Raw genomic sequence first — 14,930 nt, 5'->3', positions numbered from 1 at the left:
CATTCAGGTAATATCAGTCCTCCAACCACCAGTAAAAGTGAGACTAAACAGGAAATCCAGTACTCTCTCTAGTATCTAATCTCACTTACTGTCCCCTACCTGACTTTCTGTTTCAGACTACATTTGCAGACCAGGGCAAGGCAAGCAGCACTGTCCCTAAATACCCTCAGTAAGGGTAGGTTACAATGCTGGGATACTCACTGGCAAGGAGGTAGACGATGTCACACTACTAACTGCAGCAGGCTTCAGGGAGGAGGTCAGTAACTTTGCCACTCCCTGGGTCCCACCACCAGAATCTCCATTTGGACCTCCAGGAGGAGCCACCAGGGTCAGCTTCTGAGAAACAGGTGTTTTTTTCACAGCTGAAGGTGGGGCAGCTCGGCTTGAAGGCTGTCCCGCTGAGGGAGACTGCACACCAGGTAGCAAGGTCCCAGAAACAGAGCTCTGTACTTGGGCTCCTCCAGGAGACGGACTACTAGTAGAAGCCCCATGTTTAGAGACTGAGCCAGCAAAGAGGTTATTCTTATAAGATGGTCCCACAGTGCTGGCTGGATGCTGCTTTGCTGGATGGCTCAGGGTAGTGGAGGATGAGGCTGTGTTCTTATGAGAGCTGCTGCTGGAGGCTGGTGAACTTCCAGAGGAGGTTGGCATAGTGGCATGGAAGGCCTGGCCTTTGGTTGCTGTCTTTACCACCTGCAGGAGGGAACGATGACACTGTGGAGAGGCAGGCTTTGGGCCTTGCAGCTTGTTGACAAAGGGGGTTGGGGGTGTGAAGCTTTTCTGCTGTTGAGTGCCTGCATGAAAGACTTTGACTTGGGAGCTAGGCATGGGAGCTGCTGCCTGGGCTCCATGAGACGTCCGTGGCAAACTGTGGTGCTTTGCTTTGGACTGGTGCAATTCAGACATACCCTTGCTGAGGGTAGCTTGGCAGGACAGCTCTTTGTAGCCAGAACTCTCTGGCTTTTTCTCCTGAGAGGACTGCCCCAGTGCTAGAGCCTGTTCAGCCAGAAAATTGAGAGGTGACTGCAGAGCATTAGTGGGTGGTGGTGCAGAAGAGCCAGGCTTTGCAAAATTCCGTTTCTCTTCTGTACACAAAACACCAGCAACTTTTTCTGTTGGTGTTTTAGAGGGTGCAGGCAGTGTGAATTCAGAACTGCTGGCGGCTCTGTTGTTCAATACAGCCAGTTCTTTAGACACAGCTTCCACAGAAGAGGCTGGATTCTGGGCTAATTCTTCATCCAGTGAATCTTCCAGAGTGATAGGTACAGGGTCAGTGAGGCCACAAGCTGCCTGGGATGAAAGCTCCCTACTAGTTGCTACAATGCTCAGGCCTCCACCCTGATGTTCTGAGAGCAAAGTAGTGGGACCACCAAGCTGTCCTGATGAGATAGAAACTTTTTTGTCAGGCTTAGCAGATGATTCCTAAAGAAAAGCAGAGATGTTCATAGTTAGAAGTATTCAGAGATACCAATAGTGGCCTGTTACAAGGATGTCAACAAGAGAAATGGGTAATTATAAGACAAGTGATGGATGAGAGTAGGTACCATGTCTGCCTTGCCTCGTAATACTATCTGGCATGTGCTTGCCTTGTAGTACTATTTGGCATGTGCCTAGCTGGCAGAGGTTGATTTTAGGCTAACATGCTTTGCCACAAAGTATACCCATGCCCACAGTAAAATTTTTCTTCTTTTAGTTTCTGAATTAGTGTAAGACTTGCTCAGATACTCTGTTGGCTAGTGTTATATCAACTGTCTAGTGCAAGCTGGAGTCATTTTAGAAGAGGTAATCTCAGTTGAGAAACACTCACACAAGGCTGGCCTGTGGTGCATTTTCTTAACTGATGATTGATACAGAAGGACCCAGCTCACTATGGGCAGTTCCACTCCTGTGCTGGTAGTCCTGAGTGCTATACAAAAGCAGGCTGAGTAAGCAACACTCCTCTATGGCTTCTGTACCAGTTCTTGTCTCCAGGCTTCTGCCCTGCTTGAGTTCTTGTCCTAACTTCCCTGGATGATGAACTATAAGCTATAAGGCAAAATAAACCCTTTTCTCCCCAGGTTGCTGTTAGTCATGATGTTTTATCACAATAGAAAGCTAACCAAGACAATCTGCTGACATTCAAACTATCTTGAACGCTCCTGACTGAAATTAGACTAATGAGAATTACTTTCAACTAACTTACTTTTCCTCAATACCTGACTCATCAGCCATTTTCATGGTAACAGAAATGGGATCTATACTATTGCTCCTGCAACCCAGTATTTAACACAGTATGTTCTCACATATTGTAGGAACCTTTCAGATACTCAAGAATAAACAATTTAAACATCTGTTCTAACAATCACTTTAAGTAGGGCTAAGGGAACAGCAAACTCAACAGGTAAAAGTTAGGCAAGGACCAATGTTCCCTACTGAGAGGTTTCTGCAATCTCTAAGATGTTTTTCACATTTCTGTGCTCCATCCACTACTTCCCTGTTGTTCTCCCAGGTAACTAACAGAGCCACTTCTCCTTTCTCCTACTGTTACAAACTAACTGGCCACAGCAGGAACATACTGCCTCCCTAAGAGGTCTACTACACTGCTGAGCTTTCACATTTACAGTGACCCTGTCCTGTGCTTCTTTGGAGTTGCTTCAAACTCTACTGAGTCCAGCAGCAACTGGGCTGGCTGAGTACTGCCGTGAAAAACTGAGGGTAGAGAGAGAGGGTTAAAGGCTCTGCTTAGATGCCTGCCTTGTTCAAGAGTGCCATCTGAGTAACTATTCTCAGTGAAGCTTACCAAGCAGCCATGAGCAGTCAAGACATTTCCTGAGCATGGCTTCAGAAACGGCACATAGCCAAAGCAAGCTGACTCACCTTCACCTTGATTTTTGAGGGAGCTATTACTTTCTTCTTGGCCCTGTTTGAAGAAATAAACACAGAAATGGTTCAAAAGAGGTCCTCAAGAGGAGATTAAAATAGCAGTGTCCCAAGGAATAAAACACTGAGGTACTTACAGGAGTGACGTCAGGTGCCCATGGCCTCGCCGGCTCTCTTTAAATAGAGTCCTGAAAGAAAAAGGGCTAGGGTATCATATCTGCCTCAGCATGCCACAACTCTGCTTCTAGAGCTTCCCTGGAGGCCCTGATACTCAGTGGCACTTAATCTAGCTGACTAGAGAGCCACAAACCAGCTGACGGGCCTAATATGACCTCACTAACTCACCTAAAGCCAAGCATCTAGGCCCTACTAAGAAAGTCAGTGGCTGTGCTGCAACCTCTCAAAGCCACAAGTTCCCTAAGACAGCGGTATTTTTCTTACTGATATTCTAAATCCACCTAAGGAGACAATGTGAAGTAACACATATAGTATCTCTTTTTTTCCCTCAGAGAAACTTAACAAAATTTATCTTTATATAACATATTCTATAAGGAAAGAATAATAATTCCCAAGGTTCCATCATCTGTCTAAATCACTGATGAATCAATCACTGTCTTTATTTAACCTCCTATGCCCTACATAAAAAAGACATGCTCCATTCATAGGTGGCAACACACATAAAGGAGCTTCTGAGACAGAAGCCCAACACTAGGCTCCCACATGGAATTAGCACTGCATCCTGTGAATATACGAGGAAGTCCCCACGATGACTTCGATCAGCCTCTGGTACAGCCATTGCATCAAAACAATGAAGTTCATACTGTGACGAAATGAGAATACAGCCAATCCTCTGACTAAAGTAGGACAAGCACACTACAAGTAAGATCTCTCTTCTAAGGATAAGAAGACTCCTTTATAGATCCCATTATGTCCCTAGGTACTCCAGTGACATCAGAACTGAATCAACAAGACAGTGACTTCTGAGGGAAGGGATCACTGTCAGCCTAGACTAGTCTGTCTCACCTGGCCTGCATCCAGCCTTTGGGCCACAAAGGCTTGACCTCAGCATCCAAAAAAGCTTTCACACAGTCTTCCCAGGCCTGAGCCTTGCTGTTCCTCTCCAGATCACGGCTCTCCAGTTTGATCTTCACCACCTGGCACAGAAGCTCCCTGAGAAGCAGAGAGAGATCAGTAACTTCCCACCACCCCAAATGCTGTTTCACAGTTGTCACTGTGTGCTTTCAGCAACCCATGAAAGTAATTAATCCTAACCTTCATTAGCAATATGGGGACAGGCTCAGACACTGGTCTCACAAACCCTCCAATGACGCAAGGTCCCAGTTTGTGCACACCTGATTTCATCATTCCACTGGAATTTCTTCCGGGGTCCCATTATCCTCCGGCCCCCCTTTTCTTCATCTTCTTCCTCATCAGAACAAATTCGTTCTCTCTGCTCCTTGTCTTTCTCTTCCTCCAGCATCCTACAGAGGGAACAGAAGGAACCTTGAGGTCCTCCTGCCCACCAGCTTCCCCCTCCCTTCTACAATATTCTCCTTGATTTAAGATCAGAAAATGCTGAAATGCCTAGAATTGTGTTGGAAATGTAATACTGAGAAGTGTAAAAAGAAGAGACAGTGACCCAGAGAGATGGCTCAGTGGTTAAGAGCATGTACTGCTCTTACAGAGGATGCAAATTCAGTTCCCAGCACCCCAGTTCACAACCATCTGTAACTACAGCTCCAGGGTATCTGACTGTTTCTGGATGCCGTAGGCACATGCACGTTTCTACACACACACTCGCACAAATAATTTTAAGAGGGGGTAGAAGATATAGGAAAATAATGACACCCAAGTGAGATGGGACACACTTACTTAGCAACCTTTGCTTGTGTGTGTGCTTGGCATTCATCCTGGTACTTGGCCACCTGCTCAGGCATGGCCCTACCAATGGCATCCTTGAGTTTCTGGAGTGGTTCCTTTAGGCGCCCACCCTGCAAAGAAAGGACAAAGTCCAGGTTTGACTCATGCACCACTCTCACACTAAGGACCCACAAGAGGCTATCAAAAGGAGACAATGCAGCATATATGATTCCTGTGTGGACGCTGCCACCCACCTGTTCATAGAGGTGAAGTTTCCGAGCACGCTTGACCAAAGCATCCTTGCTGCAGGGCAGGAATGAAGCCAGATAAGCAAACACCCCAGAACGGATTTGGCTAGTCAGCTCCCGGGTTTGCACCTCTATGCTAAAGAACAAAACACAGTAATTAATGGCATGTAGCTTGATGCAAGTTTCATCTTCCTTAGGTGGCAGTCTGGAGAAGAAAGGTAGGCACCAAAAGCAGTCTGAACCTTATCTTGATGGTTAATATAACCACATAGCCACAGCAACAAAATCTCCAACAACAACATAAGGAAAAACTCTCAAGCTTAATGAATTTGGCTAGGAAAAGAGGGTCAAAGCTCTTAGGTCAAGGATAAGATCAAGTCAAAGGTAGCCAAAAGAACAAAGCCAAGAAGTAGATGGTGGTGGCACATGTCTTTAATCCCAGCACTTGGAAAGTTTGAGGCCAGTTTGGTATACAGAGTATGTTCCAGTGCAGCCAAGGCTACATAGAGAGACCCTGTTTCAAAAAGAGAGAAGGGGGGTGGGGTATGAGCATTAAAAAAAACACACACAAAAGCTTTAAAAGTGAAAGTAATTGCCATGAAATACTTTCCAGCAGGATTGATTGATTGATTTTGTGTGCGATATTCTGTCTTTGTGTGTTTGCAGACCAGAAGAGGGCAGCAGAGCAGACCTCATTACAGATGGTTGTGAGCCACCATGTGGTTGCCAGGAATTGAACTCATGACCTTTGGAAGAGCAGGCAATGCTCTTAACCACTGAGCCATCTCTCCAGCCCCCTCCAGCAATATTTTGAAGATTTCTTTTTGTTTCTTGTTTTTTCCCTGTTCTTGTTTTTGTTTGTTTGTTTCTGTTTTGTTTTAAAGAAAGGGTTTCTTTGTGAAATAGTCCTGGCTGTCCTAGAACTCACTCTGCAGACTCAAACTCAAAGACGGCTCAAATTCACAGAGATCCACATGCCTCTGCCTCCCAAGTGCTGGAATTAAAGGCATATGCCACCACCACCCAGTGACTGGTTCTTCTTTTATGCAGGATTTTTTGCCTGAACATATATGTGTTTATCATGTGCATGCCTGGTACCCATTAAAGTCAGAAGAGGGCACTGGATCCCATGAACCTGGAGTTAAGGAGCCAGTTGTTAAGGACAGTTGTGAGTCACCATGAGGGTGCTAGGAACCAAACCCAGGTCTTCTACAAGAGCAATGGCACATTCTCTTATCCACTAAATCATCTCTCCAGCCTTCTCCAGCATGTTTTTATGTTTCAGTTACTAGTTCTACCCATGATCATGAGATCAGGAAAATCTGTACCTCTCTAGTTTCTCCATCTGGACAAACAGGAAAAGCCTGAGCTTTCTGTATATGGTACATTCAAGTGGGTTCTTTATTGACACAAAATTTTGACCTGACCTTCAGGTGCTCTTTGAGGCCCTGTGCTTCCTGAGCCAAAAGGTCCATCCACATCCTATTCAGCGGGCATTTATGGAAACATTCTCAAGCCTTGATAACTGTTCTTACATTGAAAAAAAAAATCCTCTGTTGGCATGACAGAGATTTTGTTTAGATTTGTATACTTGTTGTCCTTTCTATCCAGTCCACACAGCAAAGTACCCAGACGTTTGGGGATCTGGGGACGATGGGATGAAATGCACTGGGAGCACAAGTAAAAACAAGAATGAACCCTTAGAGGCACCCCATGTAGAACAAACCTGAGGTTACCAGATTGTCATTCTTCTGGATTATCTCTTTTCATCTCATACTTGACAAGAAATCCTCTTCCAATAGACCATGACAATATATATATATTATAGCATTTTATAATGTCTATAAAGCCTATCATTATGGAGACAGGGATCTAGTGTCCCTGTTTCATTCTAAATAGGAACAGAGACAAACAGATACTCACTCTAGCAGGATGCCATTAATATCTTGAGTGAAAAACTTCTGTTTGCTCTCTCCCTCAGCAGCTCTGGCAGCCTGATTCACAGGAGACAGTAACAAATATTAGTGTCCTTTCCCCATTCACAATTTCCCTCAAACACTCACTAGCAGGCACAGAATCACTGTTCCCAAAGAGCACCTGCCAGCAAAACACTTCCCACCATCTTCCTGACTATAACCCAGCCCCAGATTAAAAATCATAAAACTGATGCAATACCTGTGGGCAAGTTTCTTGGGACTTACAATACTAATCACGGAACAAAAAGCAGTGATCTTGAGGAATCTAGTCAGAGGCCAACTCAACTAGTAACCCTGCATCTGTGTCCAGACGCTTACCAACTACACTGTAAACTGGAATTTCTACACTGTCAGTGGTAGAAAATCAACTAAGACCTTAAGCAAACCTACAAGATTTAAAGCAGTAGTTCTCAATCTTCCTAATGCTGTGACCCTTTAATACAGTTCATGTTGCGGTGACCCAACCATTAAATTATTTTTGTTGCTAAAAAAAAAAACCTCATAACTGTAATTTTACTACTGTTATGATTTGTAATGTAAATATCTGTGTTTTCCAATGGTCTTAGGCAACCCTCAAGGGGTCTCAACCCACAAGTTGAAAACCACTGATTTAAAGGCTTTTTTTTTATGTATCAGAAATTATGGAAAGTAGTAAAAAAAATACTGTGTACTCCAGCCATATCTAGTACCCAGAGATAAGTCTCCTACTAGAAAAGAAATTATTGTGTAATTTTAGTACTTAAGGATATCCATTGAAAACCTGTAATATACTTAACAGTATCTCACACCCAGACTCCTGAAATAATACATGATACTGAAGATGACACTTGGGAACAAGCCTAGGGATCCCTCAAGTGATTCTCTCTTGGCTGTACATGGAAGTTACCTAGGCAGCTTTCCCTACCCAAGGCCAATAACCACAATCTTGGGAATTGGGTCTGAGGAATGTATGTTCTTGAGAAGTGGCTCTCTCAAAATAACACTTGGTGACTTGAGAACCACTGACCTAAGCCAAAGAAATACTGACCTGAGACATTTAAGGCAGAACACACTTTCTGAAATAAGACTTTAAATAAATTGGGGACAAGGTGACTGTGGAATAGATATATAAATCTTAAATCTTCTGCCTTCCTCTAATTGCAGTCTCTGGGTCTCCCTGACTATGTCGTTAGGTCTTTTACCCGATCCCCACCAGAAACAGGTTTCAAAAGCTGAAACTGACCTTTAATTCCTGATCTTCATGCCTCCACCTCCCAAGAGCTAAGATCAGCACCAAAATAGAATTTTCCCCAAAATGTCATTCTCCCTTGTGGGTGATAGGAATAGAGGCATAAGCTACTATGTATGGCTAAGGACGTGCAATTTCTTATACTTTCAAAAGCATTCACAATTCTACCTTGGTGTGTGACAAGAGGAGCATGTCAAGTGTCCTTCTCAATCACTCTCTGCTTTATTCCTTTGAGGTAAGGTCTCTCTCTGAACCTGGAATTCAATCTTTTTAGCTAAACTTTTAGCCAGCAAGCCCACTGATTCTTCTGTTCCACCCCACCTGAGAGCACTAAGTGTAGTTACAGGTACATGCTAGACCACACTTAGCTTTGTTATATAAATTCTAGAATCCAAAACTCAGGTCCTCATGGTTGTACAACTAACTAGTACTCTTAACCACTGAGCCATCCCTCTGGCTCCTAGCCTTGAACTCTTGATTCTATCCTCTACTTCAAGAACTGCAATTAAAGTACCATACCAGGCTATAAATTTATTTTATTAAGCCGTTTCTCTAGTACTCCAGTACTTTCTACCTGTATAACCCTTTAAAAACTTTCTTTCTGAAGCCTCTATACTGCTTAGGCTGTATTTGAGGATTTGGTTTTATAATAAATTACTTTGGTGCTACATTTTTAAATAAATCCAAATTAAAGACCATCGGAGGTTGGGCTTAGTGCCACATACCCATAATCCCAGTTGCTCTGGAGGTTGAAGCAGGATTACAAATTTGAGATAAGGCTGAGTAACTCAGTAAAGTAACCACAATCAAGCCAGGTGGTGGTGGCACACGCCTTTAATCCCAGCACTCGGGAGCCAGAGGCAGGCGGATCTCTGTAAGTTCGAGGCCAGCCTGGTCTACAAGAGCTAGTTCCAGGACAGGAACCAAAAAGCTTCGGGGAAACCCTGTCTTGAAAATACAAAAAAAAAAGATAACCACAATCTACAGAAGGTCTTGATAGGGAAGTCCAGCTAGCTAATGTGCTAATGTGCTGGCTGAATACAGCCACAAGTGTGAACTCCGACAAAATCAGAAAAGAACCAGTTAGCCAGTCTAGTCAAGAGCAAAATGAGGCTAAGCATTCCTTTTCAAATTTAAGCAATGGAAATGGGCATGTATCTCATCTAAAGGCAAGATTTAAAACTAAACTTATTTTTGAAAAGAGAGGAAAATGAAATTAGGGAAGTAAAAAATAAAGCAAGAAATACTTAAACTGCTACCAACAATTATACACAGCAAATTTAACTTTGGAGTTGAGACAGGGTCTTATGCAGCTCAGGCTAATCTTGAACTTCCTTTGTTGTCAAGGAATTACCTTGAACAACCATTCTCCTGCTACCACCTCCCAACTATTGGGATTATAGGTGAGTGTAAACCATGCCCAGCATTCTAATTTTTAAAACGCTGTGTTCATTTCAAGATCTAGCACAGAACTCTTTATTAAGGATACAAATAGCTGAATGTGGCTTTTGCAATTTTATATAATGTTCTGTGTCCAAATAAATTCTTCTCTGGAAAGATTTCCTTTCCAATAAATTGTAAAAAAGGACTAGGCATTCAGACACCCATGCACACATACGAAGGACTCCAGGCGCAGCAAAATCTGTAATGCCAAGGAGCCATTACCACTTGCCAAATAGCATGCCTACCTAGAGAGGCTTTCTTATACCACAGTCTAACACTGTTTCAGGCTGTGGCTTTATTATCACTAAACCTTCCCCCCCCAAAAAAGCGAAATAATAGGTTAATACTCTGATCACAATCTACTATGGGAGGAGGGCATACCTAAGATTTTATTTTGAATTTTCTGTAAAATAAACAACAGTCTATTGCTTAGTCCTATTTAATTTAGTTAATAAAACTTTGAGGGACTATAAAACAAAGTGCTTACAAATTTTTAACATGAATTTTGAGAAGCAATTTTTAAACACAAATTTTGAGCAATAGATTATTATGCTCAAACATGCCAAGTGCAGATTTAACTGCTCTCCCTTCAATATCATATTAAGATATACTGAGTGTCTGGCATGACACAATTCATTAAAGCATTATATTCAAGAAGAATACATGTCCAATAGTACACATGGGCCAATAAAGAGGAATCATAGATGTAAATAAGATATTTTGTTTGCTTTGTATATTGTGTTTAAATATCTTCTCTAAGCGAGAAGAGCATTTCTAGATGAAGCTGATGTTTTACACTAATTGAAAATGCTATGAGTCACTAGTTCAAAATGTACAGCTGTTGAGCACAATTGCTCCTGGAACTAAAGTTCAAATCATAGTGCCTAGATGGAAATGTTGTTTTAACAAAGGTAATGATATCAAAATTAATGATCCACAGTTAGATTACAGCTACATTACTGAATTGATAGTTCTTACCACTTAGGGATCAACTCCAAATATTGGAGGAAAATAGCAGCACAGCTATCCCATGCTAAAGATTGTTTGCTGTTGTCTGGGACAGGAAAAGTGCTCACAATGTTAAGCTCCCACATGCCACCATGCAGGTACACCTGAACACTCTTGATGATACCCAACACAAGGGAGCAAGTAAAACCAAGTAGCAGTTAAGCATGTTCTATGTTTATACATGTGTTTACAAACCAATGAGTTTTTCAAAATCTTTGGAAGAGTTAAAAAATGACATTCTACCTTAGCTGCCTGCTGCCAACATCAGGGCTGACAACCACAAAAGCAAAGGTGAATTGTGGGAAAGAAACTAATAGGCAGAAAATAAAACAAGAGAAAACAACTCCCCAAAGTAAAATTTCTAGAAGTGAAGGAATTAAGAGAGGCGGGGGGGAAAAAATGAAGTCTGATGTGCAAAGCTTACATCAGCTCCTTCTTGGATGAAATAAGAACTTGGGAACTTTACACTTCCATTTCCCAACTCACTAAGGGTCTGTTTGGGAGCAAACTTCACAAGGTGTAGAGCTAATGCCAATCTACCCAAATAGCTTCCAGGAAAGCTCAGCCATACTGTGTTTCCATACCTGAGCCAGCTCCTTAACACGCTTCTCCAGGGGTGTTGGCAGGCCTTCAGGGAAGGAAGAGGGCTGCCTGAATTCCTGATCCAATCCCACTCCAAGGGAATCACTTCCATCATCCATATCTTGGAAAGGGCTTCCTTCTGGAGACTCACTGAGCAGCTGCTCCAAGTCCAAGTCTGTCAGGGAGTCCATGGCAGTGGCAGCTTGGAGCAAGTCATTATCAGAAGTGGAGCCAAAGAGTGAGAGCAATGGGTCAGAAGTGCCCTCCAATTCTCTCAGGCTCTGAGCATCTATTGATGAAACAGCTACAGGCTTATGCTCCTCCTCCCTCTTTTTCTGAGCCTCTTTCTCTTTCTGAAATTTCTTCAGCATCTCTTTAACACTTAACCCAGAGTACTTCTTCTTCTTTTTCTCCTTACTGGCATTGAGGGCTGTGAAGCTGCAAGCAAGAGGGAAACTGATTACTCAGCTTGCAGGACTCTCTCCACGAGAAATGTTATCCTTTTAAAGGGTAGCCTTTATCCCTGCTCCCAGGAAAGAATCTCCACAAAAGCCTCTGTTCTGTCAGTCCACTCTGTTATCATGCCTCCATCCTCATGGCAGAGAGAACTCATTTTTGCCAGACCAAAGCTTGAGTATGAATACAGATTAGCAACACGGTGTCATATAATGTAAATATCCAGTGAGTTAAGAACCACTGCCAGGCTGAAATAAAAGGTAGAAAAAAAAGGGAGGAGCAAGAAAAGTATTTCAGGGAAGAAAGCATGAGAAGCAGAGAAAGAACAGTAGTAACTTGAAGGCAGCTGGGCCGACCAAGGAGGAATCACGACCATAGACATAACAGCTAAGACAGAAGAACTGGGACAGAGAGGAGTTCTAAGAGAACAAGGAACATCAACAACCATATGGTGACAGAAATAGCTGCCGACATTGACAGAAGAACACAGGCACATAGGCTACCTGACACACAGAGATGAGAATGGCTGATTATACCCAGAACAGCCCTGCTGGAGGAGACAGAAAAAGAAGGTCAGGCCCTTTAGCCTATTTTGAAGCTGGGGAAAAGGAAGAGGGCAAGTCAGCTCTCAAGTGTCACGCCCTCATCTGGCCCTCACAGGCCAGACTTTATCCTAGCGAAAAGCTGCTGCCTCTTACCCGGCTTTGGAAAACTTGGACTTTTTTGATTTCTTCTCCTTATCATAGGTGTCATCTTTTTTCTTCTTCTTTATCTTTTCACCACCTTCTTTCAACTTCCGCTTCTGAAAATTAAAGACAAGGTACAATTATACAACTCCCTAAGTTAGAGAACAAGTACACTAAACAGCACTGGCCTTGCTCCAGGTAGGATACATCTTCAGACTCATTTTATTTCCTTTATGAACATAAAAGGCTTCTGTTTCAAAGCAGTCCCTGGGACATGAACCTATAGATCCCACCAACGGTGTTCAGTAAACACCCAGATGGAAACTCCATGGTGGCTGTTCTGAAGACAGATTTAAAATTTAAAACAACAACAACAACAAAAAAAAAAACACTTATTTATTTGTTTTATGTATATGAGTGCTCTATCTGCATGTATGTCTTTATGCCAGAAGAGGGCATCAGACCCCACTAAAATGGCTGTGAACCACCATGTGGTTGCTGGGAATTGAACTTAGGACCTCTGGAAGAAGAGTCAATATTCTTAACTGCTGAGACACCTCTCCAGCCCCCTGAAGACAGATTCAGAATAGGCTGTAGGTGGGTCCTCTCATTTTAAATAACAGGCAGTGGTAGACAGACCCTAAAATATGCTCAATCTAAGGCTGACTATTTTCAGTGGGTGACAGTCCTAGAACTAAAGTTCTCTCCAAGTCCACAGTGGAGAAGCCATTAAGAATGGCATACAGTTCACTAGCTCACACCCTCACGACTCTACCCTCTCTGAGACGTATCTGGAAACATGACGCTGCTGAGTCTACTGGAACATCTTGAGACATGGATAAAATGACTGAGGCCTGACCAGTATTCCCATACTCACATCATGTTGAGACAACTCTACCTTTCCACCAGTCTACTCAGCCTTCCTAAGACTAGACTCACCAACTGATCTCACAGTCACATCAAAAGGTATTTCTGAAATCCAAAAGGAAGAATAGCCCAACCTTTGGAGATTTCTTCTTCTTTTCCTTAATGAAGTCATCCTCAGATTCTGAAGCTTGTCTAAACTGCAAGGTTCCCGAGTTAATGTAAAATCCTCCATACTTTGTTGTCAAAGAAGCAGGAACAAGTTCATCATACTAAGGGAGAGAAACATACCATCAGCTCCCATTTCTGGTTCTATAGTACAAGTTACAAAGCACATCTTGTACCTTGCAACTAGAATTTTCTGTCACTCTTCAAACACCATGCTAAGACATCCTCTCCTCAATCACTAATGTGCAAGCTACTGGGTATTTTAGAAAGAAAAGATTGTGATTTTCACATGAAAAAAACAAAGCCTGGGTCCAGGAAGTCCCTACCTCTTAAGTTCAAGACTCGTTGTACTAAGAGGACAAACTGACATGTCACAACCCTGCCCCACTGTCAGTACCACACATTCAGTAACTACTTACCGCCTCAGAGTTATCGATGAAAGAATCTGATTCATCATAACCATACCCCATATCAATCAAATCCTGTATTCGGTCTTTCCTACGTTTCTTTCCACCCTGAAATTTAAAAGCAAGGGGTCACATGCTTTTGGTAAGTACAATAAATGTTGCCTTGACTCTCAACAGCTAGTGATTAAAGGTTGAAAAGCACTGAAAACATATACTACCCTTAACCTATATCTCCTGTCTGTCTTTGTGTCTCTGTCTCTCTCTCCCTCTCTCACCTCACACACACCCCAAACCCCATCTCTAAAGACCTTTGGAAACAGGGCAGATTTATATCTGCATAAGTGGCCTAAGACAGAAGAATGAAATAAATGGATTCTCTTGCTCTGTAACAAACACATTCTCTAAGGCCTTATTTGCCCATTTAACTCACACATTTCTCCTGCCAGATGAGAGTTCTGAACCTTAATGCATTTGGTTAATAGCTATAATCTATTTCCTCTGAGTCCTACATCTATTTCCAGATCACTTCTGACTACATGATAATCCACTAAATGAACATGAAAATGCCTGGAGACTACTCTCACTAATGAAGTTGTTGTCTTGCCCAACACAGAAATCTTACATATTTTTCTTCAAATTTCCGTGCAAGGGCCTCCACCTTATGCCTTTCTTTTTCTTCATCGTTGAAAGGATCCAAGACATCCTTTTTCTGGAAAGAGATCATTCCACAAAAAATAAATCACACACACATACAAAGCCATAGTCCTGGTTAAAGAACCAAGACTGTAATAAAAAAAAAAAGTTATTATTTAGAAATAGCAAGATAGAATGCATGCTGCATCACATCATGTTTTGTTTAAAAAACAAAATTGCAGTAAGTGTATTAGTTCATTGTAATCTTAGTTCCTAGAAAGGCTGAGGCACAAGTGATGTAGGAGGTACTTGGGTTTGTGTGTTGTTTTCATTGGTTAATGAATAAAGAAACTGCCTTGGCCTAGCTGATAGGGCAGAACTTAGGTCTGTAGAGAAGACAGAACTCAATTTCTGGGAGGAAGAGAGCAGAGTAGGAGAGAGACACCATGGAGTGGCCAGAGTCAGACATGCTGAATCTTTCCCGGTAAGCCACTGGAATGTGGCAATATACA

The 14,930-nt window shown here is 42.5% G+C and overlaps 1 protein-coding gene across 3 annotated transcripts in view; it reads right to left on the bottom strand.

The window, feature by feature from the left end:
- Ubn1 (ubinuclein 1) overlaps window positions 1–14,930 on the bottom strand; it is a 32,575-nt gene that overhangs the window by 8,000 nt on the left and 9,645 nt on the right. For all 3 annotated transcript variants that reach the window (XM_075941926.1, XM_075941928.1, XM_075941927.1), the window contains exons 3-15: window positions 14,408–14,494; window positions 13,798–13,893; window positions 13,348–13,482; window positions 12,359–12,462; window positions 11,207–11,642; window positions 6,891–6,961; window positions 4,974–5,103; window positions 4,732–4,850; window positions 4,212–4,340; window positions 3,883–4,029; window positions 2,997–3,047; window positions 2,857–2,899; window positions 202–1,422 (exon numbers count right to left, since the gene is read on the bottom strand). In XM_075941926.1, the coding sequence (XP_075798041.1) occupies window positions 202–1,422; window positions 2,857–2,899; window positions 2,997–3,047; window positions 3,883–4,029; window positions 4,212–4,340; window positions 4,732–4,850; window positions 4,974–5,103; window positions 6,891–6,961; window positions 11,207–11,642; window positions 12,359–12,462; window positions 13,348–13,482; window positions 13,798–13,893; window positions 14,408–14,494 (2,769 nt within the window). The remainder of the gene's footprint in view (window positions 1–201; window positions 1,423–2,856; window positions 2,900–2,996; window positions 3,048–3,882; window positions 4,030–4,211; window positions 4,341–4,731; window positions 4,851–4,973; window positions 5,104–6,890; window positions 6,962–11,206; window positions 11,643–12,358; window positions 12,463–13,347; window positions 13,483–13,797; window positions 13,894–14,407; window positions 14,495–14,930) is intronic.

Source organism: Microtus pennsylvanicus, chromosome 11 (assembly GCF_037038515.1).
Source record: "Microtus pennsylvanicus isolate mMicPen1 chromosome 11, mMicPen1.hap1, whole genome shotgun sequence".
In the NCBI taxonomy this organism is placed as follows: domain Eukaryota; kingdom Metazoa; phylum Chordata; class Mammalia; order Rodentia; family Cricetidae; genus Microtus; species Microtus pennsylvanicus.
Note: the sequence above shows the minus strand (reverse complement) of the source record. Positions and strands in the feature narration are given on the sequence as shown.